General features: G+C 42.6%; 1 protein-coding gene across 2 annotated transcripts in view; it reads left to right on the top strand.

Annotated features, from left to right (window-relative positions):
• The window catches only part of LOC146798082 (cytochrome P450 2G1-like), a 909,417-nt gene that overhangs the window by 109,949 nt on the left and 773,216 nt on the right, over positions 1 to 26,252 (top strand). For both annotated transcript variants that reach the window (XM_085625297.1, XM_085625296.1), the window contains exon 2: positions 13,639 to 13,801. In XM_085625297.1, the coding sequence (XP_085481423.1) occupies positions 13,639 to 13,801 (163 nt within the window). The remainder of the gene's footprint in view (positions 1 to 13,638; positions 13,802 to 26,252) is intronic.

Below are 26,252 nucleotides of genomic sequence, written 5' to 3'. Positions count from 1 at the left end.
TCAACTTTCTAGGTTTAACGAATTTTATTTCCTGTATGTCAGCAAGTACGGATCTCTCAAAAGCTTCAATAGTTTTGTGAGTGAAAGGCGCACAAAAGGTACTGGTTGGTTTAAAATCCTTATCCCATGTTTCTGTACATTGTGGTGTTTGAGTATCTTTGAAGAAAAATTTTAGTTTCAAGGTTCTGAAAAAATTAAACAAAGCAATTTCCGTTTCTGGTAGATTAGAATGGTAGGTGGGAACAAATGTAATGCCTTTATTCAGTACTTTAATTTCTGCTTTGGTCAACTGTTTGGATGAAATGTTAACTATGAGGTTGTTTTCGATTTCTGGCTCCTGGTCCTCTCTGCAATTGTTTGATCTGATTCTTTTACTCCTTCTTGTTGGCTTTCTGTTGATGGTGGAGAATTGGCCGCGGGGCTGATGTCTAAAAAAGCAGGCTGTTGGGTGCTAGTACTTGTAGATGGTTTGGTGATGGATACAGTTGCTTTGTTTAATGGAGCTCTTGACCCTTAAATTTCTGAATCTGATACCACGCTTTCTTGGGATGAGGATGTAGTTGTCTTTTGTGTGGGTTGTGGTTGCCATTTCCTTTGATTATAAACTTCGGCCCAGGTGTAAACTTCTTCTAGCTTATAATCCAGTGTATCTCTGCGATATTTTCTAACTTTTCTTTCGTTGACTTCTTTTGCATATTTTTCCAGTTTCAAGTTGATGTCTTCCAAAGTTTTGGTGAGATCTGGAATTTTATTAATTTCAGTCTGTAAGGTTTTAATTTCCTCTTCTAGTTCAATTAAGACTTTTGAAAGTTCTTCCACAATCAAGAGAATCAAATCTAATGAACATTTGTTCAATATCTGATACCATCTTTCAACAAATTTCTTGCTGTTTTTACATAACATTGGCTTGAGGGCTATCCTAAGTCCCCTAGGTATTCTTTTGTTTTTGTGATAATGAATTAACGTGGTGGCGTGCATCCTTTGGTTAATTTCTTTTTTACTTATGTATTCAAACTGTCATAAAAGTTGAGAAGTGGTGGTTTTTTGTGGAGTGAAACTTCTGGTCTCCTGTATCAAATCGTAAATTTCCTGGGCTGCTTCTGCGGAGAAGCCGAGTGTTTCAGCTTTGTTGGTGGTTAATTGTGCAATGTCATCTAGTTGCATGATTGCTGGTGGTGCAAACAAGGATGGGAAGGACTGAGGAACAAATGAAAACCACTGTGTTATCCCTGTGCACTCTAGACGATTAGACAAAGTTCAAAGAATTTATGTTGGTGCTCCTTGTGTCACGCGGAGTCCTCCCGCGTCTTTAAAAGAATTATTCGTGTGTAGTGAGAAGAATCACCTTCTCGCAAGACAAGGGCACTCAGTAAACCATGAAACTGATAAAGTTTCTTCAACAATTTATTTACTTCATAGATTGAGTTTCGACAAATTCATCCGATTAAGTCTCTCGTTGAAATATCATTTCCAAATGTAATCATACATAACAAAGAATTGTTCTTCTTGAGCACATTAGACATCCACCCAATGCATTTCGGGTCAATAATCTGACCCTTCTTCAGGGGTCTACAAATGAAATGAAACAGGACCATTAAGTTCACTATCCCAAACAAATGAAACAACTCTGGTCAGTTAAATCAATGCATAAAAAATCACATGTACAGACCAAAATACATAAACTGTGATGAAGACAAACCAAATGAAAGAAAATTAACGAAACGAGCGGTAAATAAATATTTAAGCTGGGGAGCAGAAAATGAACGGAAGTGAACAATACATGCGGGAAATAAATGTGTAATTGAAAAAATAATAACGAAGCGTGTACTAAGGAGAGATGCAGATAACCCAGGTCCAAAATTCAGTAAAAAAGAAACGCGCCAGCATAAAACGAATGAAAGAAAGTACCAAAAGGTCCCTTTAAAACCCGGAAAGAGCGTATTTAACATGAACTTACTGGAAACCAAACGGTTTTCACATGTCTAAGGCTCTGCGGACGGCGTGAAAGTTCAACGTCGAACTTGATGACAAATCCAGGATTTAGATTTGTCATCAAGTTCGACGTTGAACTTTCACGCCGTCCGCAGAGCCTTAGACATGTGAAAACCGTTTGGTTTCCAGTAAGTTCATGTTAAATACGCTCTTTCCGGGTTTTAAAGGGACCTTTTGGTACTTTCTTTCACTCGTTTTATGCTGGCGCGTTTCTTTTTTACTGAATTTTGGACCTGGGTTATCTGCATCTCTCCTTAGTACACGCTTCGTTATTATTTTTTCAATTACACATTTATTTCCCGCATGTATTGTTCACTTCCGTTCATTTTCTGCTCCCCAGCTTAAATATTTATTTACCGCTCGTTTCGTTAATTTTCTTTCATTTGGTTTGTCTTCATCACAGTTTATGTATTTTGGTCTGTACATGTGATTTTTTATGCATTGATTTAACTGTCCAGAGTTGTTTCATTTGTTTGGGATAGTGAACTTAATGGTCCTGTTTCATTTCATTTGTAGACCCCTGAAGAAGGGTCAGATTATTGACCCGAAATGCATTGGGTGGATGTCTAATGTGCTCAAGAAGAACAATTCTTTGTTATGTATGATTACATTTGGAAATGATATTTCAACGAGAGACTTAATCGGATGAATTTGTCGAAACTCAATCTATGAAGTAAATAAATTGTTGAAGAAACTTTATCAGTTTCATGGTTTACTGAGTGCCCTTGTCTTGCGAGAAGGTGATTCTTCTCACTACACACGAATAATTCTTTTAAAGACGCGGGAGGACTCCGCGTGACACAAGGAGCACCAACATAAATTCTTTGAACTTTGTCTAATCGTCTAGAGTGCACAGGGATAACACAGTGGTTTTCATTTGATCCTCAGTCCTTCCCATCCTTGTTTGCACCACCAGCAATCATGCAATTAGATGACATTGCACAATTAACCACCAACAAAGCTGAAACACTCGGCTTCTCCGCAGAAGCAGCCCAGGAAATTTACGATTTGATCCAGGAGACCAGAAGTTTCACTCCACAAAAAAACACCACTTCTCAACTTTTACGACAGTTTGAATACATAAGTAAAAAAGAAATTAACCAAAGGATGCACGCCACCACGTTAATTCATTATCACAAAAACAAAAGAATACCTAGGGGACTTAGGATAGCCCTCAAGCCAATGTTATGTAAAAACAGCAAGAAATTTGTTGAAAGATGGTATCAGATATTGAACAAATGTTCATTAGATTTGATTCTCTTGATTGTGGAAGAACTTTCAAAAGTCTTAATTGAACTAGAAGAGGAAATTAAAACCTTACAGACTGAAATTAATAAAATTCCAGATCTCACCAAAACGTTGGAAGACATCAACTTGAAACTGGAAAAATATGCAAAAGAAGTCAACGAAAGAAAAGTTAGAAAATATCGCAGAGATACACTGGATTATAAGCTAGAAGAAGTTTACACCTGGGCCGAAGTTTATAATCAAAGGAAATGGCAACCACAACCCACACAAAAGACAACTACATCCTCATCCCAAGAAAGCGTGGTATCAGATTCAGAAATTTCAGGGTCAAGAGCTCCATTAAACAAAGCAACTGTATCCATCACCAAACCATCTACAAGTACTAGCACCCAACAGCCTGCTTTTTTAGACATCAGCCCCGCGGCCAATTCTCCAACATCAACAGAAAGCCAACAAGAAGGAGTAAAAGAATCAGATCAAACAATTGCAGAGAGGTCCAGGAGCCAGAAATCGAAAACAACCTCATAGTTAACATTTCATCCAAACAGTTGACCAAAGCAGAAATTAAAGTACTGAATAAAGGCATTACATTTGTTCCCACCTACCATTCTAATCTACCAGAAACGGAAATTGCTTTGTTTAATTTTTTCAGAACCTTGAAACTAAAATTTTTCTTCAAAGATACTCAAACACCACAATGTACAGAAACAGGGGATAAGGATTTTAAACCAACCAGTACCTTTTGTGCGCCTTTCACTCACAAAACTATTGAAGCTTTTGAGAGATCCGTACTTGCTGACATACAGGAAATAAAATTCGTTAAACCTAGAAAGTTGAATCTTTCTCCCAAAGAATGGAATACACTTAAAAATTTGAGTGCTGACAAACAACTAACTTTTTCTAAAGCAGACAAAGGCGGCGCCCTTGTCATAATGGACACTGAATTTTACATCAAAAATGTCAATGAACATGTTGCAAATCAAGATATCTATTTGCCTTTGGAATCTGATCCTACTAGAGAATACCAACAAATACTAGAAAACATTGTTAAGCATGCATTTGAATTGAACTGGATTGGCACCAAAACCAAACAATTTTTTGAGACAAAATTTCCAAGAAGACCGAAGCTATACATGCTGCCAAAGATTCATAAGGATATTCATAATCCTCCTTTCAGGCCCATTGTCTCGGCTTGTGGGTCCATCTCTGAGCCTATTGGTAAATTTGTGGACAAATTTTTGCAGCCTATTGTTCAAAAAAGCGTCACCTACATTAAAGACACCACCTCTTTTTTGAACTTGTTGAATTTGGTTGAACTTGAAAATGGTGTATCTTATAGTTTGTGTACTATTGATGTAGTAGCGCTATACACTTCAATACCCCATAACGAAGGCCTTGAAGCATTGGAATGGAGCCTGTTAAGAAGCGAATTAGATGAGTCACAAAGATTATTTATCATGGAACTTATGCAATTTGCTTTGTATTGCAGTTATTTTGAATGGCAAAACAACTTCTACAATCAAACGAGTGGCACATCTATGGGATTCGGGGGGGCTCCCTCGTACGCCAACATTTTCATGAGCAAATTTGAAACTGATCACATCCTTGACAATAATATGTGGAACGAAGGCATTATCATGTACAAACGGTACATTGACGATTTATTCTTTATTTGGAAAGGATCCTGCTCACAACTTGAGGAGAATATTTCGACATTGAACTCACACAATGACCGGATAAAATTCACCTATCACATAGATGAAAAAAGCATTACATTTTTGGACGTCATTGTCAAGCTTGATCACAACCAAATTTCGACTCAGCTACACATTAAAAAGACTGACAGAAACTCCAGTTTACTTTTTCAGAGTTTCCATCCTGAAACGTTAAAAAAACATTTACCAACTTCGCAACTTATCAGAATAAAACGTATTGTATCCAACAATGAAGATTTAACTAAGTCTATTGAACAACAATTGATTAAGTATCGACAAAGGGGCTACCCAGAGAGTGTGTTGAAAACATCTGCAGATAAGGTATCATTGGTACCTAGAGTTAACCTTCTTCAAGAAAAAACCACAGACAAAAAAGACAAAAATAAAACTGTATGTGTTTTGAAATATTCCACTGAATCATCACAAATCAAGAAAATTATAAACAGACATTGGCGAATCATCTCCATGGAACCAGATCTTGTCGATCTTTTTGACAATAAAATCACATTCGCTTTTCAACGTTCTAAAAACATTAAAGAAATCTTGAATACACCCAAGAAATTGACTAAACCTTGGCGAGGTATGCTTCAATGTCAAAACTGCACCCACTGTAGTAATGTAATAATCGGCAACAAATTCAATCACCCTACAAAAGGTTACTCCATAGCTTTACATCACACAAGCACTTGCGATACAACTAATTGTATATATGCCATTAAATGCCCCTGCGGAAAAATATACGTAGGTCAAACTGAGAAGAAAGTAAAAATCCGTATCTCAGAACACAAGAGTAACATCAGAACAAATAATTTAAAATCATCTGTGGCATCACATTGGATTGAAGCTGGTCACCAAATCTCTCAACTGCGTTTTACAATACTTGAAAAGATCACACAACGTCGAGACATGGATCCTGTAAAACAAAGACTAAGGACTGAATATTTTTGGATTAAAAAGCTAAATTGTTCCCATCCCATTGGGTTGAATGACCGCATAGAATATGCTTGTTTTCTCTAGTCTGCTGATTACTGTTACATTGGTAAATCGTGTTATCCGGTCCCGTAATTCACTGTTTATTATTCATGAATTATGTTACGGGATGATGATGTTTATTAACATATTCAGATTTTGTCTATATTTTTCACTTATTATTTTCCACTTCTATGTACATTTTCCTTTCTCAAACCTTTTTCTTTCTTCATTAACTTTATTGAAATGTTGGTCTTTTCTTTGGGGTTTCTACTTGTCTGGCCGCTTCATTGGCCGTTTGCGTCTACATTCCTGTCAGCTTGATGCCCATTCGTTGTGATTACGTTAACACGTAACCGATTGGCTTATACTGTCCATTCCCACATCACGTCACTTTAGCTTATATATATTAACCTATCACAGGGTGATTTAGATTTGTCATCAAGTTCGACGTTGAACTTTCACGCCGTCCGCAGAGCCTTAGACATGTGAAAACCGTTTGGTTTCCAGTAAGTTCATGTTAAATACGCTCTTTCCGGGTTTTAAAGGGACCTTTTGGTACTTTCTTTCACTCGTTTTATGCTGGCGCGTTTCTTTTTTACTGAATTTTGGACCTGGGTTATCTGCATCTCTCCTTAGTACACGCTTCGTTATTATTTTTTCAATTACACATTTATTTCCCGCATGTATTGTTCACTTCCGTTCATTTTCTGCTCCCCAGCTTAAATATTTATTTACCGCTCGTTTCGTTAATTTTCTTTCATTTGGTTTGTCTTCATCACAGTTTATGTATTTTGGTCTGTACATGTGATTTTTTATGCATTGATTTAACTGTCCAGAGTTGTTTCATTTGTTTGGGATAGTGAACTTAATGGTCCTGTTTAATTTCATTTGTAGACCCCTGAAGAAGGGTCAGATTATTGACCCGAAATGCATTGGGTGGATGTCTAATGTGCTCAAGAAGAACAATTCTTTGTTATGTATGATTACATTTGGAAATGATATTTCAACGAGAGACTTAATCGGATGAATTTGTCGAAACTCAATCTATGAAGTAAATAAATTGTTGAAGAAACTTTATCAGTTTCATGGTTTACTGAGTGCCCTTGTCTTGCGAGAAGGTGATTCTTCTCACTACACACGAATAATTCTTTTAAAGACGCGGGAGGACTCCGCGTGACACAAGGAGCACCAACATAAATTCTTTGAAATTTGTCTAATCGTCTAGAGTGCACAGGGATAACACAAAGGGCTTTTGTTTAAGTCACAAATTTGAATCCCTGCAGGGCCACTGAGCCCTTCATCCTCCATGGTGAGTAATTGAGACCCTTTGACCTGGTAAATATTAACACCTGTTGTGTACAGATCGTAGAACGGGGCAGAAGGGTGGTATGGAGCCGCAAACATAACTTTATTAATAATAAAACAGCATGACTTGCAATATATGCGTTGACTCACGAAGAGTACTGTGCCCTCCAACTTCTTATCATATGAAGTAAATATGCGCCTTAAAGAACGTCTCATGCTTCTAAGCGTTGTAACTAACAAGTATTATTCCAGTTATCAATGGTACTTGGTGGCATCTTTGCTGAGAGTGGATAAGGACATCAGGAGTCACTTGAGGCTTTGCTCTTCTTTTGATGGCCCCTCTTCACATTTCACAGTGGAAATAAATAGCATAATACACTCGGCGCATCTGCATCAATGCTACATATATACTGCTGCAGTTTGGCCACGTTGTTAATATAGGTTCGGTCTAGAGACTGCCGTGCATGTGACTGTCACTCAGTGCCTCAGGGAAGGGACTGCCATGAGTGATCATCACTCGATGCCTCACCGAGCAGTAGGGAAGCAGCTCGCTTGGTCTAGTGGGGCGTTCCTTCTGCTTCCACCCTCCTTTAATCAAGAGGAGAGACAACATTCCCGGTTCTAACAGTGGATCGTTTCTGCAAGCAATAACCACGCCCCTTTGGCATTCGCAGCCGCTCACTGGGTCTCCAAAGGACCTTCCGGGTGGCATCAGAACATATAAGGGTGGAACTAGGGTGACCAACCGTCCGTAAATTTCACAGACAGTTCGTAATTTCGGCCGTCTGTCCGTTGTCCGTGAAGGATTCTTTAACGGACGCCATTTGTCCGTAATTTTAACCGGGCACCGGTCGCAACACCCTAAAGCCGGCACAGCTTCCACCCACCTCCCTGCTTGACTCCTATGCTGTTGAGGTCGGGTGTAACAAACTCCGATGCAGTACCAAAGCTCAGATACCCAGCAGCATTGGAGAGGCACAGCGGGATGGCAACCCTCACACCTTCCGTCCTTGATGAGCTGTTAAGAGGTGTTTGAAGGGGACTGAGAGGGAGGGGCTGCAGCTTCAGGAGCTGGGGCATCTATTCAGATGCAAACAGCCCTGAATGCGTCATGTCTCTGCAATTTAGAGGGGCCTCACACATTCCCTTTCTGCCCAGGGCCCCAAACACCCTAGAACTGGCCCTGATTACACCAGGCAGCACGTGGTTCTCTTCACAGAGCTTAATTACTGTCACTAAATTGTAAGCAAACCTCAGTGCTTCAAACATGCAGTCTATAATGTAATAAAATAAAGAAATGGCACAAACCCACCCACACTGATTAACAAAGTATGGAGGACAATCAGTTAAATCAGTTCTCTTGGAGTATCTCCTTTAAGTACTGTACATCACAGTGAGGGATGGCAAAACTAACATTTTGGAAAGAGAGCCTGTCTTCTCTTGTCTTGTCCAGGAGGGGGCGAGGAGCCCTACCCCTCCCTGGAAGAGACCAAGATGATACTAGAATACTGCATGCCCACCCCTGTGCCCACCCTGGTGGATCCTGTCCCCCTCCTGTGATGGCTCCTGCCCCCACCCCCCCAGTGATTGCTCCTGTCCCCCCATGTGGTGGCTCCTGCCCCCCCACCCCTTGGTGGATCCTGTCTCCATCCTGGGTGGCTTCTGTCCCAGCCCTGGAATAGTTCCTGCAGCGAGGGTGAAGTTCTTGATGGGCATCTTCTCAAAAAGGCTAAGCTCAAAATTAATATGAAAAGATGGGCGAGTGAGTAAGTGAAGGGATGGGTGGATGGCTGGATGAATTAGTGAAAGGGTGAATGGATGAATGTACGATTGAATAGATGGATAATGAGAGAGGATGGATGGATTGATGAGTGAGTGGAAGGATGGATGAGAGAAAAGGTAAATAGCTGGATGTATGGGTGGAAGGGTAGCTGGATGGGTAAAAGGGTGGATGGATGAGTGAAAAGGTGGATGATGAGTGAGTGGGTGGATGGATGAGTGAAATGATGGATGGATTGATGAATTGATAAGTGCAAGGGTGAATGGATGGACAGATGAGTAAAAGACTGGATGTAAGGATGGATGAGTGAGTGAAAGGGGGGGTAGATGGACAAAAGGATGAATAGATAAGTGAAGGAATGAAAGGATAGATGGATGAGAGAAAGGATGGATGAGATATAGGGTCAATGGATGGATTCATGAGTGGATGAGTAGATGGATGGGTGGGTGGATGGAAGGAAGGATGGCTAAGTGAAAGGGTTGATGGAGAGAGAAAGGAAGGATGGATGGATGACTGAAAGGGTGGATGGGTGGAAGGAGGAGTGACTGGGTGGATGGATGAGTAAGTGAAAGGATGGCTGGATGGGTGAAAAGGTAAATGGCTGGAAGGATGAATGGATGGATGGATGGTTGGAAGAATGGATGGATGAGTGTACAGATGGATAGGGTGAAAGGGTGGATGGATGGATAATGGATGGATGAGTGAAAGGATGGATGAAGGGATGGATAAGTGAAATGATAGATGGAAGGATACATGATGGATAGGTTTGCAAATGGTTGAATATGTTTGGATATGGCTGCAGTGCTTAATTTGTGCCGGTGCTTTCCGGTGCTCAGCACCGGCACTTCATTGTCATGGCCGGGGCTATAAATTATTTTCAGGAGGCAGTGGTGGTGAACTTAAGGATGGATGTGATTCTGCTGTGCTCTTGTGGCGGTTGAGACGTCCGGTCAGTGGTACCTGATAGCGTTATGTTGAAGGGGGGGTTGTGGTTGTGTAAGGAGCCATGAGATGCTCTCTGTGTTATGTACACTTCACATGTGACGTGGGGTCATGCCAATTTACGGTACATCATGTGGAGTTCAACAAGGCCTTGCGGTTGTCTCCTGATAGGACGCCGCCTTACTATGCTAGCACATTCTAAGGGGGTGGATGTTGTGTGTTCTTGAAGGGTCAAGAGTTGCACCTTGAGGCATGGGTGATTACACAGTTTAGTGGTGTTCTGTGGGCAGACTATACTACAGCTGGAAAATAATTCCTTTATCGGAAATAGTATTTCACAGCTTTTTGGGGCTTCCGTTTTCTGTGAGTGAGCTGGGAATTTATTTTCACCGGGTGTTTTTCCTTCTAGTGCTGTGAAATGGCTATTTTGGTCATTGGCTGCATAATGTGTTTTCTTTTTCTTGAGTTGTAGAACTGGTCTATTTGTCTTGTGTATAAATTGTGTTTTCGTATGGCATCCTCGTGTTAAGAGGAATGGGGTTGTGGGCTTTTGTTTAAGTCACAAATTTGAATCCCTGCAGGGCCACTCAGCCTTTCATCCTCCATGGTGAGTAATTGAAACCCTTTGACCTGGTAAATATTAACACCTGTTGTGTACAGATCGTAGAACGGGGCAGAAGGGTGGTATGGAGCCGCAAACATAACTTTATTAATAATAAAACAGCATGACTTGCAATATGCGTTGACTCACGAAGAGTACTGTGCCCTCCAACTTCTTATCATATGAAGTAAATATGCGCCTTAAAGAACGTCTCATGCTTCTAAGCGTTGTAACTAACAAGTATTATTCCAGTTATCAATGGTACTTGGTGGCATCTTTGCTGAGAATGGATAAGGACATCAGGAGTCACTTGAGGCTTTGCTCTTCTTTTGATGGCCCCTCTTCACATTTCACAGTGGAAATAAATAGCATAATACACTCGGCGCATCTGCATCAATGCTACATATATACTACTGCAGTTTGGCCACGTTGTTAATATAGGTTCGGTCTAGAGACTGCCGTGCATGTGACTGTCACTCAGTGCCTCAGGGAAGGGACTGCCATGAGTGATCATCACTCGATGCCTCAGGGACTACCATGAATGACCATCGCTTGATGTCTCCGATGAGGAACTGCCATGAGTGACCATCACTTGATGCCTTAGGCGAGGGACTGCCATGAATGACCATCACTTGATGTCTCAGGTGAGGGACTGCCATGAGTGACTATCACTTGATGCCTCAGGTGAGGGACTGCCATGAATGACCATCACTTGATGTCTCAGGTGAAGGACTGCCATGAGTGACCATCACTTGATGCCTCAGGCGAGGGACTTCCATGAATGACCATCACTTGATGTCTCAGGCGAGGGACCGCCATGAATGACCATCACTTGATGTCTCAGGGAATGCCATAGGTGACCATTACTTGGTGCCTCGGGGGAGAGACTGCCATGAGGGACCATCACATGAATGACCATCACTTGATGCTTGAAGTGAGGGACTACCATGAGTGACCAGCACATGAGTAACCATCACTTGATGGATCAGGTGAGAAACTGCCATGTGTGATCAACACTGGAAGGCTCGGATGAGGGACTGCCATGAGTGACAATCTCGTGATGCCTTAGGCAAGGGACTGCCATGTATGACCATCACTGAATATATAGGTGAGGGACTGTATGTGCATGACCAGCACTGGATGGTTCGGGTGAGGGACTCTATGTGCGTGAACATCAGTGGATGGTTCGGTCTAGGGACTGTATGTGCGTGACCAGCACTGTATGGTTTGGGCTAGGGACTGTATGTGCATGACCATCAGTGGACAGTTCGGGTGAGGGACTGTGTGCGTGACCATCAGTAGATGGTTCGGGCAACGGACTGTATGTGCGTGTCCATCAGTAGCTGATTCAGGCAAGGGACTGTATGTGTGTGATCATCAGTGGATGGTTCGGGCGAGGGACTGTATGTGCGTGACCAGTGGATGGTTTGGGCTAGGGACTTATGTGCGTGACCAGCACTAGAGGGCTGAATTGAGGGCACTTTCATAAACGTAAACACTTGGTGGCCCATTGGTTTCATGTACTGGTTTCATGCCACCCTTGTCCAGGTCATTGGATCACAGCTCGGCGAGGTGAGCCAGTTGGTTTCTGTGGCTAACTTACTGCCCGGCTGGTAGGTGGCCATCCAGCAGCGAGGACCCACGCAGAGTTGATAATGCTCCTAGAGTAAGTGGGTGGAGTCAGTGAAGGAAGTGAGTGGAGCCAGGGAAAGTGGATGTGGCCTCTTACAAACATTTGAGCACGTGGACTTCATATTTTACAAATTAAGCACTGTATGGCTGGGCTTACTTATATACTATTGCGCGACCTCCTCTGATGTGTCTGTAAAACTTACCTATTGTCCTGAACTTTTGTCCTGAATTTTGACTTCCTGTCCTGAATTTGTGTCCTGAATTTTGACCCTTTGTCCTGAATTTTTACACTCACCGTCCTGAATTTGCACCAATGCCAGTTGGTCACCCTACGTGGAACGCTTCTCACCAGCACACATCCACACTGCCTCTCTCCTGTGGTAGGCTTACAACCTGGAGTCCCGCATTAAGCTTTCTGGCGCTGCCATCTTGGCTGATGCTCACTGAGGCTCCTAGACCAGAACTGGTGGAGTGCACCCTAAATACGGAGTCCACTTTCATCTTGTGGGCCTCAAAGATCCCTGTATGTTTTCTTTGTCCCTTCTGCGAGTCTTTACTGTCGCGGCCCTAGGGTAATACGCTTTTTATGTCCCTGGGCTTGGGAGCTGCATAAAGCTGCTTCTTACTGCAGTGCATCAGCGTTTTAGCCACGGAACAGCCTTCAATGGATTTCTAATTGTTTATTTTTTATTTTTAAATAAGTGGATTTTATTGTATGCTTTCAAAAACGTATATAGTATGTATATTATAACCATATCCTTTGGACACATATGATGTCATGAACATTACGTTATTAATTGATGATTAGTTAATTGAGTGATAGGCTGGCTGATTCGTCCATAGACCCGTTTGTGAAAGGATAGTTGTATTAGAATAAGGTTTTTATAGGGTGAAGGTGCCCATACTTTACTGTTTAATATATATATATATGAAGTTAATAAGTAACTAAACTCTTCAGCAAGAGTTGCAGTAAATTGTAATGATATGTTCTTGTCCTTTCTATAATATTACTTTGAACAAGACAAGGTCATCATCCTATTCAAAGGTCATGATGTAACTATGTATGTCCATTTGGTTAAGCACAATCTTTATGACAAAGACATTTTTAATTGAAAACTTTGCATTCCATGCAATTGTTTGTATAGGACGAAAGTACTCATTTCTAATTTGACAGATATGTAGCATCCGTCAAAAAATGGCTGATGATCCACCTTTCCCATTTTGAGTGCATAGGCATCCTCCACATCTTAAGTTTGTCCCAGAATGTCCTGGACTATAACATTTATGCTGTGCTTTATAATGCCTGTTGCCCATCATTCTTGTGAAATCCATGTGCATTTATTTTTGTTTTGATCAACCTTGAGTCCTAGGTAGCCTCCAAACACCCAGTAATGAAGGAATGAGTAATATCTACACAACTGATCAAGCTTTCATTTTGAATTCCCATACAGTTGAGAAAAAATTATGGACCAGTTTACACTGTGTATTTTGGTCCACGACCGGTGGTGGTCCTGTGTGGATTTGAGGCTGTGAAAGAAGCTCTGATTGATCAAGGAGGGGACTTTGAGGGACGGGGAGAACTACCAATTGTGGACAACTTCCTCAAGGGCTTTGGTGAGTAATATTCTTCAATGATCTGATATTTAATTTTCTCTGTAGCACATCAATTCAGTGTGAGTGACCAAACTGCTACTCTATCAGGATCTTCAATACAAATCAATCACAGTAGTTTTTCTGGAAGGTATCTTCGGCCCGGCCTATTCTGGGCGTCCAGATGTTTCTCTACCCAAAATAATCAGGCACAGAGATATTTGTTTTAATAAGTGCAAATGCACACCTGCTACAGGCACTGGTACACTGGGGCAGACAGATGTAGCCGAGCCCAAAGCCAATCCTCTATTATAGTATGGCAGTGTATGAAATGCCCTCCATGGCAGCATCTGAGTCTGAAAATGGCCCTGACATCCTCCCAATCCCCAGCCTTGCAGATCAATCACACTTGCTCCTAATTCACAATTAGCAATTGATCAGAGAACAAAAGTTCACAGACTCAGTGTTCCTAGAGCTTAAATGCATAATAGCGAAATGTTGATGGGGTTGTTCTGACCAGAATCAGAAACTCTTGCCTCCATGTATAACACCCTATATCTGGCCAACTTGCAGTGGGGGCATGAATGGTAACAAGCATATAGTAGACTTCCAGCTAAAGGGATGGTTCTTAAAAATCTAAGAGTCACCAATCAGGAATATCTATAAAGGAAATTAAAACAAAGAAAGTAGAAATAAGTAGGGAAGTTGTCAGCATCCCAGAAGCTCAGTCTAGGGTCTTCTATGGGTCTGAGAGTAACTGTTAGCCCATGCGTGAACCTCTGAGAGTCCAAAGGAAAATGCTCTACTCATTCAGGGGAACGTTTCTGAAGGAATGTCAAAAGGGATCTGATCTCCAATGGTGTGAACAGTACATTATAACACACGAAGTCCATTCTGTAAATCCCCCTTTGAACGTATCATCAGAGGTTATAGTTCTCATCCATTTGTCACGTAGCACACTGCAACTTCGGGGGAAAATGTCACGCTGGACATGGGAATGGCATCTGCTTCTCATGAGCAGGTTGGTTTTACATTTTCTCAGTAGTCCTTTTCTGTCAACTCTCTGGTTCCCCATGTTCCTTCATCAAGGTCTTCTTCTCAGGGTCTTCTATTCCTAGTACAGTAATGTATCTATCTACAGCTAAAAATGCATGTGAATACCTGCAAGAAATGTCATGTTAGCAGAAAATGGAAAACAGAATGTATGCATCATGTTGAAATACAAGCCTAAACTGTCAGAACAAGTTATAGCATTAACTCAATGATGCACATTTAATATGTGTGTGCACATTTAAACAAAAATGGATATAAGTTTCTAGTGTATTAGGTTCACATCACATGGAACATTCAGCAAGTCTCAAAATAATCACGTCAGTGTGGCCAGGAACTACATTAAAATCGAAAATATGAAATATTAATGCACACCTTTGAAGGAGCCGGGGCCATGTTCTAGACCCGCTCTGGAACCTCAGGTCGATAGGACTTTTTATCAGCATGAGAACGTAGGAGGGAGGGAAATTGTTAGCATGTCAATCATTTCAGTTCCAATTTACCATGACTCTTAAGAATCACAGACTACCAATTAGGTTTAGTTGGTTAATTACAAAGCCAAGAAAAACTGAACATACAGCAACCTCAAAGTGAGGGTGTAGAAATACATTGGAACTAATACAAAGCCAAATCTGTGGATGAAATTAAGGCAGTGCAACATGCACAAGATAATTAGTTTGAGAATCAAGATACAAAAGATTTCCGAGCAGACATCCAGATTCCCCTTCATCGAAAGTTTGTGGGAAAAAACATTAGTCTGTCCCTACACTAGCACTAATGTGACATTCCTACATAGCATTTCCCTAGGCAAGATCAGTTATGGTGTCAACCTGTGAAGTCTTCATAAGAAGTCTCTTAACATCAGTCGGGTCAAGTAGCATAAAGCCCCAGAGCTCATTCTAAGATGTTCTCTCTCTCTCAAGGCAAGGTAGGCATCCTAGGGCCCTTTCCCTAGTTACAATACATCAATACCACATGTAGTATCCGATGGTGCTTTGCAACATCACACCATCCACTCAGGCCACCTCCTCGTAGGTAACTTTCCATTAGACAGCGATGCTCACAAGCTTTGGCTAGGTGACCTTGATTCCCGGGCTTGCTCCGATGTGAAAGTACAACAGTTCTCCATTGTCAGTATCAACGTTCAAAGTATCCTCTTCTCCATAAGACAAACGCCTAAAACAAAGACATTATTCTAACTAACAAGGGTGAGTCTTCCACTTGCAACAGAAACGTGAGACATAACAAATACAACATGCACATGAAATTCAATTATTATATCTAATGTGAGAGCTTCCAGGGAAAATGCATTTCAGGACTACAGAAATCGTCCAACATAAGAAATAGCACACAGGCGTTATGGAATTACATATAAAATTAACACTTTTACTGAGCACTCCTAAATTAACACATTACGTGAGCACATAAGCACATCAAATATGTGAATATTGTCAGCTGCATATACGATTTCTGCACGTTAATGTTTTCAGCTAAAAGCATATGAATTCAACGTTAATATTTTCATGTTTACATGAAAATATCCCTAAAACACCCCAATTCATGTTATTACAGTTCACGTTCTACTGTCCCAGTTTAATACACCAAAGGATTATATGCGGGTGAGTACTACTTCATGATTATAATGCACCCCTACAAATTAAAAGTGAATTTTGCGCAACATCAATCCCCCCTCTGATGACAAGTGTCATCACACCAAATTCAACTCCCTGTAGTGAGTACTGATCTAAATAGATGTCGTAGCCAGTCTCCCCTGTCAAAACCTTTCTGAGCACTTTAGGTTCTCATAGTGACTGCCCTGCAGTCATTCCATTCTCCTTTCTCTTTCCTTAAGGGAATTTTCAGCTCGTCTAGACTGATGCCACTTGTAGGCCCTCACTATTCACAGCAACAAGATGACACAGATCACATCCATCACTATTGGTTTCAAGATATAACCAAGGATTCATTTTCCAAGGTTTGCAAACCAACTTCCAACTTTCCCAAACTCTTTTCCAACTTCATCCCAAATTCCCTCAGTTGTCACCTCATGTATCTCATGATGTATCTTGGTGATGTTACTTACATATTTCCTCAGATCCAAACTATGGTCTGGGATATAAGTATAGCACTGTTGAACCCTCAACATTTTACAGACAACGCCCTCTTTTGCTAATAACACCTCTAAAGCAAGATGGTTATGCATCACCATAGCTCTTATCGAAACCATCTCTTCAGCTACAAGTAACAATGACTGAGCCGTATTAACTGACAAGTTATCTACTATAAACTTCTAATCTTGATATCATTTAAGAACACTCCCAAACTAGGCATCATTGCTCCAAACACATCTCCTACAACCTCTCCTGAATTGGTACTACGTTTTTCTATATGTGATGACTTCCCTTCCAAACTATTCAAATCCTCTACGTGGTATATCTTAGGAAACACAAGAGCCACATAGCAAGTACCATACCAATTGTTCGGCAGTCGGGCATATTAATTTCTCTCACACACAAAGTACACACTCAGCACCACTTGTTCTGCATCCTGCAAGAACTTCTTTGAAGAAGCATTAATCAGAAATGAGTGTTCACATGCTCTCTGTCCCACAAAGATGGTGTTATGACGCGTCTGTTCTTGTTGAATACAAAGCTTTACTCGTTGTTCCCAATTTAGAGTTATTGGACCATAACTTCTCTTAGCCTAGTGAGCTAAGTCTTCCTTGGTTTATTTGAAAACATCTTCCTACTATCGAGTTTAACTGTTAGTCCTCTATGTCTATCGATCTACATACGTCTTCTCTATCTCGGTTAATATACAGGTTAAATTGTGTCTATGTGCATGAGATGTGTCTAATGTAACAGTAGGTACAAAATACTTTTCCATTCTCTCTTCTTGCATGTAATAATCATATTTGTTCAGATGCTTATAGACTGGAATTTCTGAAAGCACCAAATCATAATTTGAGAAATAGTACTCGTAATGATCCTTTCCATAAAACATACTAAGAAGCAAACTACAACTAATGTCATGCGTCAAGGGAAGGTAATGGTACTTAAGGCCCTCCTCAACTGAGGCTGGCAATTGCATGCATACATAACAGTCTCTCACATCCATGGTATTCACATACTCATACACTAACTTTGCATTGGCATTCAGCGTATAGTCACCCTTGGACAAATCTACATGCAATAAGCTACTAGTTTCCTCTATTAAAGCACTAGCAGATCCTAATATACCCTCTCTTGTGCTACAAGTGATAGGTGTGGATGTCTCATGTACTCCCACTCCCTTACCCTCAGCTTCATGTCAACTTATAGTGGACATAATGATGACTACAGCTATTACTATGATTACTCCTACAATAATTGTACATAATAAACATTTGTGTCTACAGTTCGGATTTCCAGACACCACTTTCAACTGTTGGGATTGTAGCTGTAAGAGGATTAACACAGTGTCTCTTTCTCTGTCTCTCCCTGTTGCACAATAAAGTTCATAAACAGTTCCTTGAAATTGTGGAAACAGTTATCAGTCTTTGGCAAATTATTTACACAGCTTGAAAGACTTCCCTAGCCCTCTTTCTTCTTCTACGATAAAGTCCCTATTTTTATTCTTCTTCCACTCGGGTTCAAGATATCTCCTTAAACAAAATGATTTTTATTACAGTTCAAAATTCAATTATCAATACCAAAGTCTCAGATCTCACTCTCACAGCATTTGTAGCAAGGTAAGTCCACTCCGGAGAGGCGTATCTCTGGCACGGTACTCTTGCCCTCCTAGATCTCCTCAAGCTCCCTTGAGCTTGTTCTGACTCACTTTGATCAGATTCAGATGATTCAGATATGGGACCAAGATCTCTTTCTGGTGCAAGTCTCATATTTCGCCTTTTCTGTGTCACCGGCCACGATTCTCTGGTGACCTCAGCTTTCTTTCACAGCACATGACCACTTTCCACACCATTCTCTTTAGTTGTGTCAGACTCTATACCACTCACAACTTTACCGTATCCCTCTGAGACCATACCTGGGCTTGTGTAGTGTGACTACCCTCAGCTCGACTTGGTGGGTATCCAGCCTCTTCAGGAACCCCCACAGCTTGGCTTGTCCTCACTGGTCGTCTTGCAACCATGGCCGGAGTCACTCTGGGAGAGGAGCTGTTTATTCCGAGGGTCCTGAAACTCTGTGAGTGTGTGAGGCATGTATCCAGTTTGTCAGGCCTCCACACTTCACAGCAGTGTTCGTCACCAAGATCACCTGGTATGGACCTCAACACCATGTATCGAGACAGCTCTTCCTTACATGTTTTTGGACCAGGACCCCATCTCCCGGACCCAAGTCATGGCAGAAGTCCTTTGAGGTCAGTAAAGTTGTAGCTTCAACCTGGAAAGACACAGAACAAACTTCATTAGTCAATCTTTTGCATTAGTCAAGAACCAAATCATCAGTGATGTTAATTAATGCTGTGGATGGCACCACAGGTAAATGCATCACCCTCCCCATGAGGATTTCATGATGGGTTAGCCAGTCCTGCTGTCTGGAATGCTGTGCAAACTCATCAAAACCAAAGGCAACGCATCAGGCCAGTTCAGTGATGTCGAGGAGCACACATTTGCTATTCTCATCTTTAAAGTCCCATTAATCTGCTCCACCATTCCTGACACCTCTGGCCTGTAGCTACCATGCAGTCACTGAATAACTTTTAAGGCAGTGCACAACAGCCTCATGATCTCACTATGGAAGTGAGTCTCTCGGGCCGACTCCAATGTAGTTAGAAACCCGAAGCGTGGGATAAGCTTGCTTAGATGTAAATCTGCTACTGTGAAGCTATCAGACCTTCTAGTCGGATAAGCTTCCACCCACCGTAAAAAGATGCGCACAACAACCAGAATGTATCTCATACCATTGCACCTAGGCATCTTGACAAAATCCAAATGTATTCGGTTGAAAGGACCTCCTGACCTTCGAATGTGACTCAAAGCAACTGCAGTATTCTTTCCAGCATTCATCTGTTGGCACATGACACATCGATGGCACACTGCATCAGCAATCACATGGAACTTTGGGTTTAACCACGCTAGCCTGAACAATCTCATCATTGCATCTCTCCCAATATGAACTGCTCCATGAAACTGTCTCACCATAGGATTCAGCAAACAATCTGGTAGCACTGCTCTACCATCTGTTGAAATGTAAATGTTATCTTCCCCCTTTTCACATCCTGCTTTGATTCAACCAGCCTGTTCCTGATCTGACGCATCTACCTGCAGACGTCTGACCTCATCTCAGGTATCTGCGATGGCTAGCATCATGCTGAGCTTGGTTCTCTCTGTGCTCTCACCAGAATATTCCCCATTAAAAATACATGCATGGGTTTCACAAAAGCGGGCGACTTCATCCACATATCGATTGCCCACAGTCACAAAATCTACCCCCTTCCCATGTGCAGCGCATTTTACAACCGTCACTTCTTTTGGTCGCTGCTAGGCTTCCAACAGTTGTCTCACATACTCCCCATTTCTTATAATGTTAAGAACCCCCTCTGTGACCCAAGTTGTCCCAAGTCATGAACTACACCAAAACCCTACTGGCTATCTGTATAGATGGTGACTCTGATTTGATCAGAAGCAAGACATACATGGTTCAAGGCGATAATTTCAGCTACTTGTGTGGAGTATACTCCCTGTAAACAAGTAGCTTCCACAACTCCAGAAATGGTGCAGACAGCAAAAGGTACTTTTAAGTAACCTTCATTGTCTCTTAAGCATGAACCATCAACAAAAAGGATCTGGTCAGAGTCAGGCAGTAGCTCATTGACAATGTTGGGTCTCGGTTTAGTGCACAGTTCAGTTACATCCAGACAGTCATGGTCCTCACAATGTTCCCCATCAACATGTGGAATAGGCAACAAGGTAGCAGAATTTAACACAGAACACCGCTTCAGGGTGAAATTCTCAGTGGCCAATAAGTTTTAATCAGCACTCACACTTCCATTGCCTGATTTTGTGACAAAAATGGCAAGCGATAGTTTTCTTTAGTGTGGCAATGTCTATACCTGCTTTGGGGTCCATAGGAACACCTCTCCCTTTTCCCTGTCCAGAGTTACTCACAGCGTTCTGAGCCCCTCCTTGTTCATTCCCTTGATTCCGGCCAATTGTTCTCCCATTTTTGTGCGACTGATCTACTCTTTGCGCATTCCTCACCTGGATCAACATCAATTTGTCCTTTATTCTCCTGTGTTTGGAATCCACCTCATCACTGCAATATCTGGCATACCGTAAAATTTCATCCACTGACTTGTTTTGCCAGCGGATCAAATGTTGCTGGATCATAACGCTAATTTCTGGTCTCAACCCCATCACAAATTTGGAAACAAACTCTCCCATAGCTCTAAGGTCAAGTGTAACTAACCCACTGTATTGCTTGAAGGTTTGCAAAAGCTGTTCGTATATAGGCATGTACTGATTCTTTGGGTTCCTGGGTTGTTCGATCTATTTTAACCTAACCGTAATCTTGTGGGGCTATTTTGGACTACAAACATGTAATCACTTGTTCAAACTTTTTCATAACCAAAGGTGAAGGACCGTGAGTTATAGGATCCCTGTCTGGTTGAGCAGAAGGCCAATCAATAGCAATATTACAAGCAGGCCATAAATCAATGGGAACTACAATGTCAATCAATGTGTTCAGATCAATTCACAACACCTTTGAAATTTTTACAAAGCGATTGACTTGCTTGTACCTTTCAGCAGACTTCTTCCTCAGCCGAGGAAAATCATTTGTGAACCCAGCTAAATCACCCCTACTCCAAGGAACATGCACATCCCTCCACTTGGCACGTCTCACAGTGGATAAACCTCAACTCCTGCTGTTCCCCCTCCTGGAGGCGGCGTTTCCCAGTCACCTTCCTAATGCTCCTTTTCTTTGGCCACCTTTTCTCCTATTTGTCAAGCATGCTCTAAGAGTGTATCCCTATGATCAGCTATTGAATGTATGTTTTCAAACCTGTTACTCTTTTCTCTTCCAATTCCTGATCACTGCAATTCAATTGATGGTTTCCCTGTAACATTTTTGTTTTGGACAGACCTACATCATATGTTTCACAGATGCTGTCAATTCCTCGTTGTGAGAAGTTGGTCTGATATATTCTGTCCACTAGTACTAGTGGGCATCTTGTATCAGCCCAAACAACCCCTTATGGTGATTGGTTAAAGACAACCTTTATTGAAAGCTATCCTAGTGGTAGCTATGGAGAGCAGTCTTCAGGTTAAGTCTTGAAGGAACGTAAAGCAGCTTGTTTTACCAGTCTATAATCTCTTGAATGATCAAAGGAAAGGACAACCACAACTGGTATATATTCAAAATATATGTATTCAAGATAGAACACACCCCTCTAGTCTTTTTATGAGACTGGAGTTCGAAGTACTTAATGTATAAGTTAGCAATCAACAGTAATAGCACAAATACACGTTTGGGCCCTAGGTGCGTACCAAACCATATACTAAAAAAGTGGTATAAGAACCATGACTGAACTACACACAAGGCCTAGAGCCTGTAGAATCGCTGGGACCCCAAGGAACCACCCAAGGTAGTGACACAGGGGACCCACGGAGACTGTATGCAGTATGTAAACACAACCGCGGGTTCCCGTTAGCTTCTATGGGCAATGTCGCTGTTGGAAATTTAAAGATTAGGGACACTTAGAATTGAGTCGGGACCAGTTCCTTTTGGACTTAAGAATTTCTAGGGCTTGCACCCACGGGAGCACCAGAGTACTCTAGTTACCTCACCCAGGGAAGCCGGGTGCATAGATGTCTTTTGGTGTCGGGTGGCGTCGTCAATTACAATAGAAGCTGGTGAAGAACTGCTGCTGCCGTGAAGAGGAGAGGTGTCCGAAGAGATCCAAGCCTGGATATAGGATGGAAGGAACCTGAAAGCAGAGGGGGCAGAGTTTGGGTCACTTGCCAGTCCACAAGCTGGATTTGAGCTGACCCACAAAGTCTGTCGAGTGCTGCGATGTCGGCGACCAAATTGGACCCAACAAGCCTTGGTAACGGCAAGTCTTGTGGAAAGAGATGAAGGACGTCGGTGCAGACCAGCAAGGTCTGAGGCACATCTGGAGCAACCAGGGATGCCCAAGTAGAAGAGGAGTTGCCTTCGTGGGGACCCACTAGCCAATGGGCTAGCGATCACGAAGGAGCCTAAAACAGTCACACTGGAACCTGGCCCACGGGTCACTTGTGAAGTGGAGGCCAGAGATCTTCGGTGCAGTCAGTGCTCAAGGCTGGGCTACTTGGAGCCCAAAGCAGAACTTCAAGGATGAACAGGAAGTCGATGTACCAGCAATAGTACACAGTGCCCAGGGGTCACGGTTCCTCCTCACCCACGATAGCCACAGGCCTCAGCTTTGCTGTGGGCTCAGGATAGCCTCGGGGAAGTTAGGAAATCCCCCTCTGGTGATGCAGAGACTTCGGCGTCCAGCGGGAGCTTCAGAATTGCAGACTGGACAGTTGCTTCTTTGGTGCCTGCCAAGCAGGGGAGTCACTCCTTGACCCCAAGGGATATTTCTTCCATCTTCTAGTCGAAATAGAAAGTCGAAGGTCCAGGATATATGTTGTAGAGTTTCATCCAGGGTAATCTAAAGTCACGAGGACTGGGTTCACATACTTATACTAAGTTTTGGGGGTGGAAATACTCTAGGGACCCACCTATGAGAGGGGATGGAAAGAGGGGTGGTTACACCCATTTCCTTTGTCCAGTTTCACACCAGAGCTGGGGCAGGTAGCCCCTGAAACCGGTTTGAACTGGACTATGCACAGGGATATCAAGTGTGCCCCCAGTGCAGGACTTCAAAGCACCAGAGAGTGCTCCCGCCCAGCCCCAATACACATCTGCCTGTCTGGGGAGGTGGTTGCACCTCCCTTCAACAGGAAACATATTGTCCAGGCCTCCCCTGCCAGAGTTTCGGTCAGCAGCAGGAGGCCAGTCCTGTGACTGTGGCAGACGCATCCATTTTGTGATGCCAGGGCTGTAGAAAGTCCTACCGAGATAGACCAGTGTGAACATGTCTCTCCCTCTGGAAGGGTGGAATGCTACCCCCGCCGCCAGAACTGGCGGGGGGTAGTATTCCAAAGCGTTTGACACCAAACACGACATGTTTCCGTGCAGCCATCCCAAAGTTAGCATTTACCGCAAGGCTATAATGCACTTAAGAGTATATAGTCAGGCTGCACCACAAGCAGCATCAGGGGAGATACTCCAAACACTGCAGAGGGGCTCTGCTCATGCAGGGACACCCTCTCACATAAAACACCAAGCACTGCCTTCAGGATTGTTAAGGCCTGCCATAGGAGTGACTTATAGGTTTTATATGTGTGTGCAATGGTAGTGATATAGGTAGCCTATACCACTGTAAGGGGTGCAAGCACACCCTTACCCAGGCTGCAGTAGCAGACCTGTGGTGCCATTTTGGAGTGCTTCCCATGGGTGGCATAATACATGCTTCAGCCCCTGGTAGGCCTCTGAGGTACCTATGCCCTAGGTACATAGTATACGATATACTAGGGGCTTATAAGGCACTCCAGAATCCAATTAGATATGTACCTAATGTACATGCAAATCATTTTAGAGAGGAAGCAGCTAGGCTGTGGTCCTGATTAGCAGGGCCACAGACAGACTAAGGTCGAAAAACAGTGAAACACCAGCAAAAAGTGGGGGTACCCATGTGAAGCAGATCCTACTCTCCTACACTCATGTGCTAGTCTCGCCTTACGGGTGACATACTTCGCCACAAACAATAGCTCATCCTGCTCATAAGTGTCTATCCTCTCCAAAGGCAAGTTCCCATTGATTATTTTATCCACCTCAGCCTTCAATCTCACTACATCCAACAGTCTTGCCTTCACCGCAGCTTTGATCGCGCCCTGACTCGACGTGCTATTCTGTCTTTCTCTATCACTATTTTAATTTCTCAGCCAATTCTCTAAATGTGAGACTTCTAAGACACGCTGTTTTTCAGATGCTCCCTGACCTGCATTTGCTTGCAGTGTTCTTCCCATGGGTCCTCTGACTTGAGCTTCCCACATCCGCAAATCAGAATTTGCTAAGGACACAGATCGTATGGTACTAGACCCAATGGGTATTCTCGAGGGCTCTGCAGTTGCCGGCAAAGGGGTACTAGATCCATTTGTGGTCTTATTCCCTTCTTAGCCTATTCTCTCCTCCAACCCTCACTGTTGCTGTCTAGAGTTTCCCACTAAGTTCAGGTCATACACAGAGACTACAGGGCCGATCGTGACCGGTACTGTAAGGGCTTCTGGTAACCGTAAAGCAATATTGACTTCACTTGACTCTGCACCTCCTAAAGCAGCTACCACCGTTCCTTCTACGCCTGTTGAAATCCTTTCCACTATGCCTGCACCAGGGCCTGTCTGTGATGTTGACATTCTTTCCGTATTCCCTGTATTCACCAGTTCTCGCCTTCCCTCCTCCGAATGGGGATTATAAGGTGTTGGACGCTCCGATAATAACCTATCCAATAAGCTGACATCCTGTCACCAGCATCGATACAACCTATCTCCCTCAATGGTGTCTACTTTCCATGTTTTAAGTTGTGAGTCCCATTGTGCATCCTGTATGACTCCATTGCCTTTTTGATCTTCCCATGAAATCTCTCCCTGTTCTTTGCATGTGCTGCTTGCATCCATGCATCTAATGCTTTAGTGTCGGACTAGGTAAAAGCTGTAGCGAAGACATAACTACCCTCAACTGACACAACACCTCCAATCGAAATGAGCCATAACGTGGAAATGCCAAAACTCCCTCTTTTCAGTGATTTTGTGTCAATTTTGAAGCCAAACTATAGTATGAAGTCCTACATTTGTTGCCATATAATGTGGTGGAGTATTCTCAGGCAGTGCTTCCTCACCCACTTGAGTGACAACTCCCTGATTTTCCCAGAGCAAATCTTGCAACACCCTAAAATATCTCATGGTTAGATCAAAATTTTCCCCTTGATAGACAATTTTCCGAATCGCAGCTTTCTGATGACTACCACTCAACCTCAGCGCGGCGTTCAACCAAGCGACCAATCACAGTGCTGCACAGCTTAACGTCACCTTTTCCTCCTCGCAGCAATTTCTCCGTCCACATTCACTCACGCAATCACAACTCCGTAATTGTCTGCCTTTCTGAAAGATCAATAGAATAAATTACCCAAGAACATTCATACACATCGATCCCTCACCTGAGCTGCTCACCTGAATTAGTATAATCCACCCCTTTACACAAAGTTTACCAGATGATTCCCACACATCTCACTCACACAAAGTTCCCTGTCTTAGATGGAACTGCTGATGAAGTCTCACAACAACTCCTCAAATCAGCGGTGAGACAATCACAATGACTCATGTCTTCTACACCATTTA

Source organism: Triturus cristatus, chromosome 9, assembly GCF_964204655.1.
Source record: "Triturus cristatus chromosome 9, aTriCri1.1, whole genome shotgun sequence".
In the NCBI taxonomy this organism is placed as follows: Eukaryota; Metazoa; Chordata; class Amphibia; order Caudata; family Salamandridae; genus Triturus; species Triturus cristatus.
Note: the sequence above shows the minus strand (reverse complement) of the source record. Positions and strands in the feature narration are given on the sequence as shown.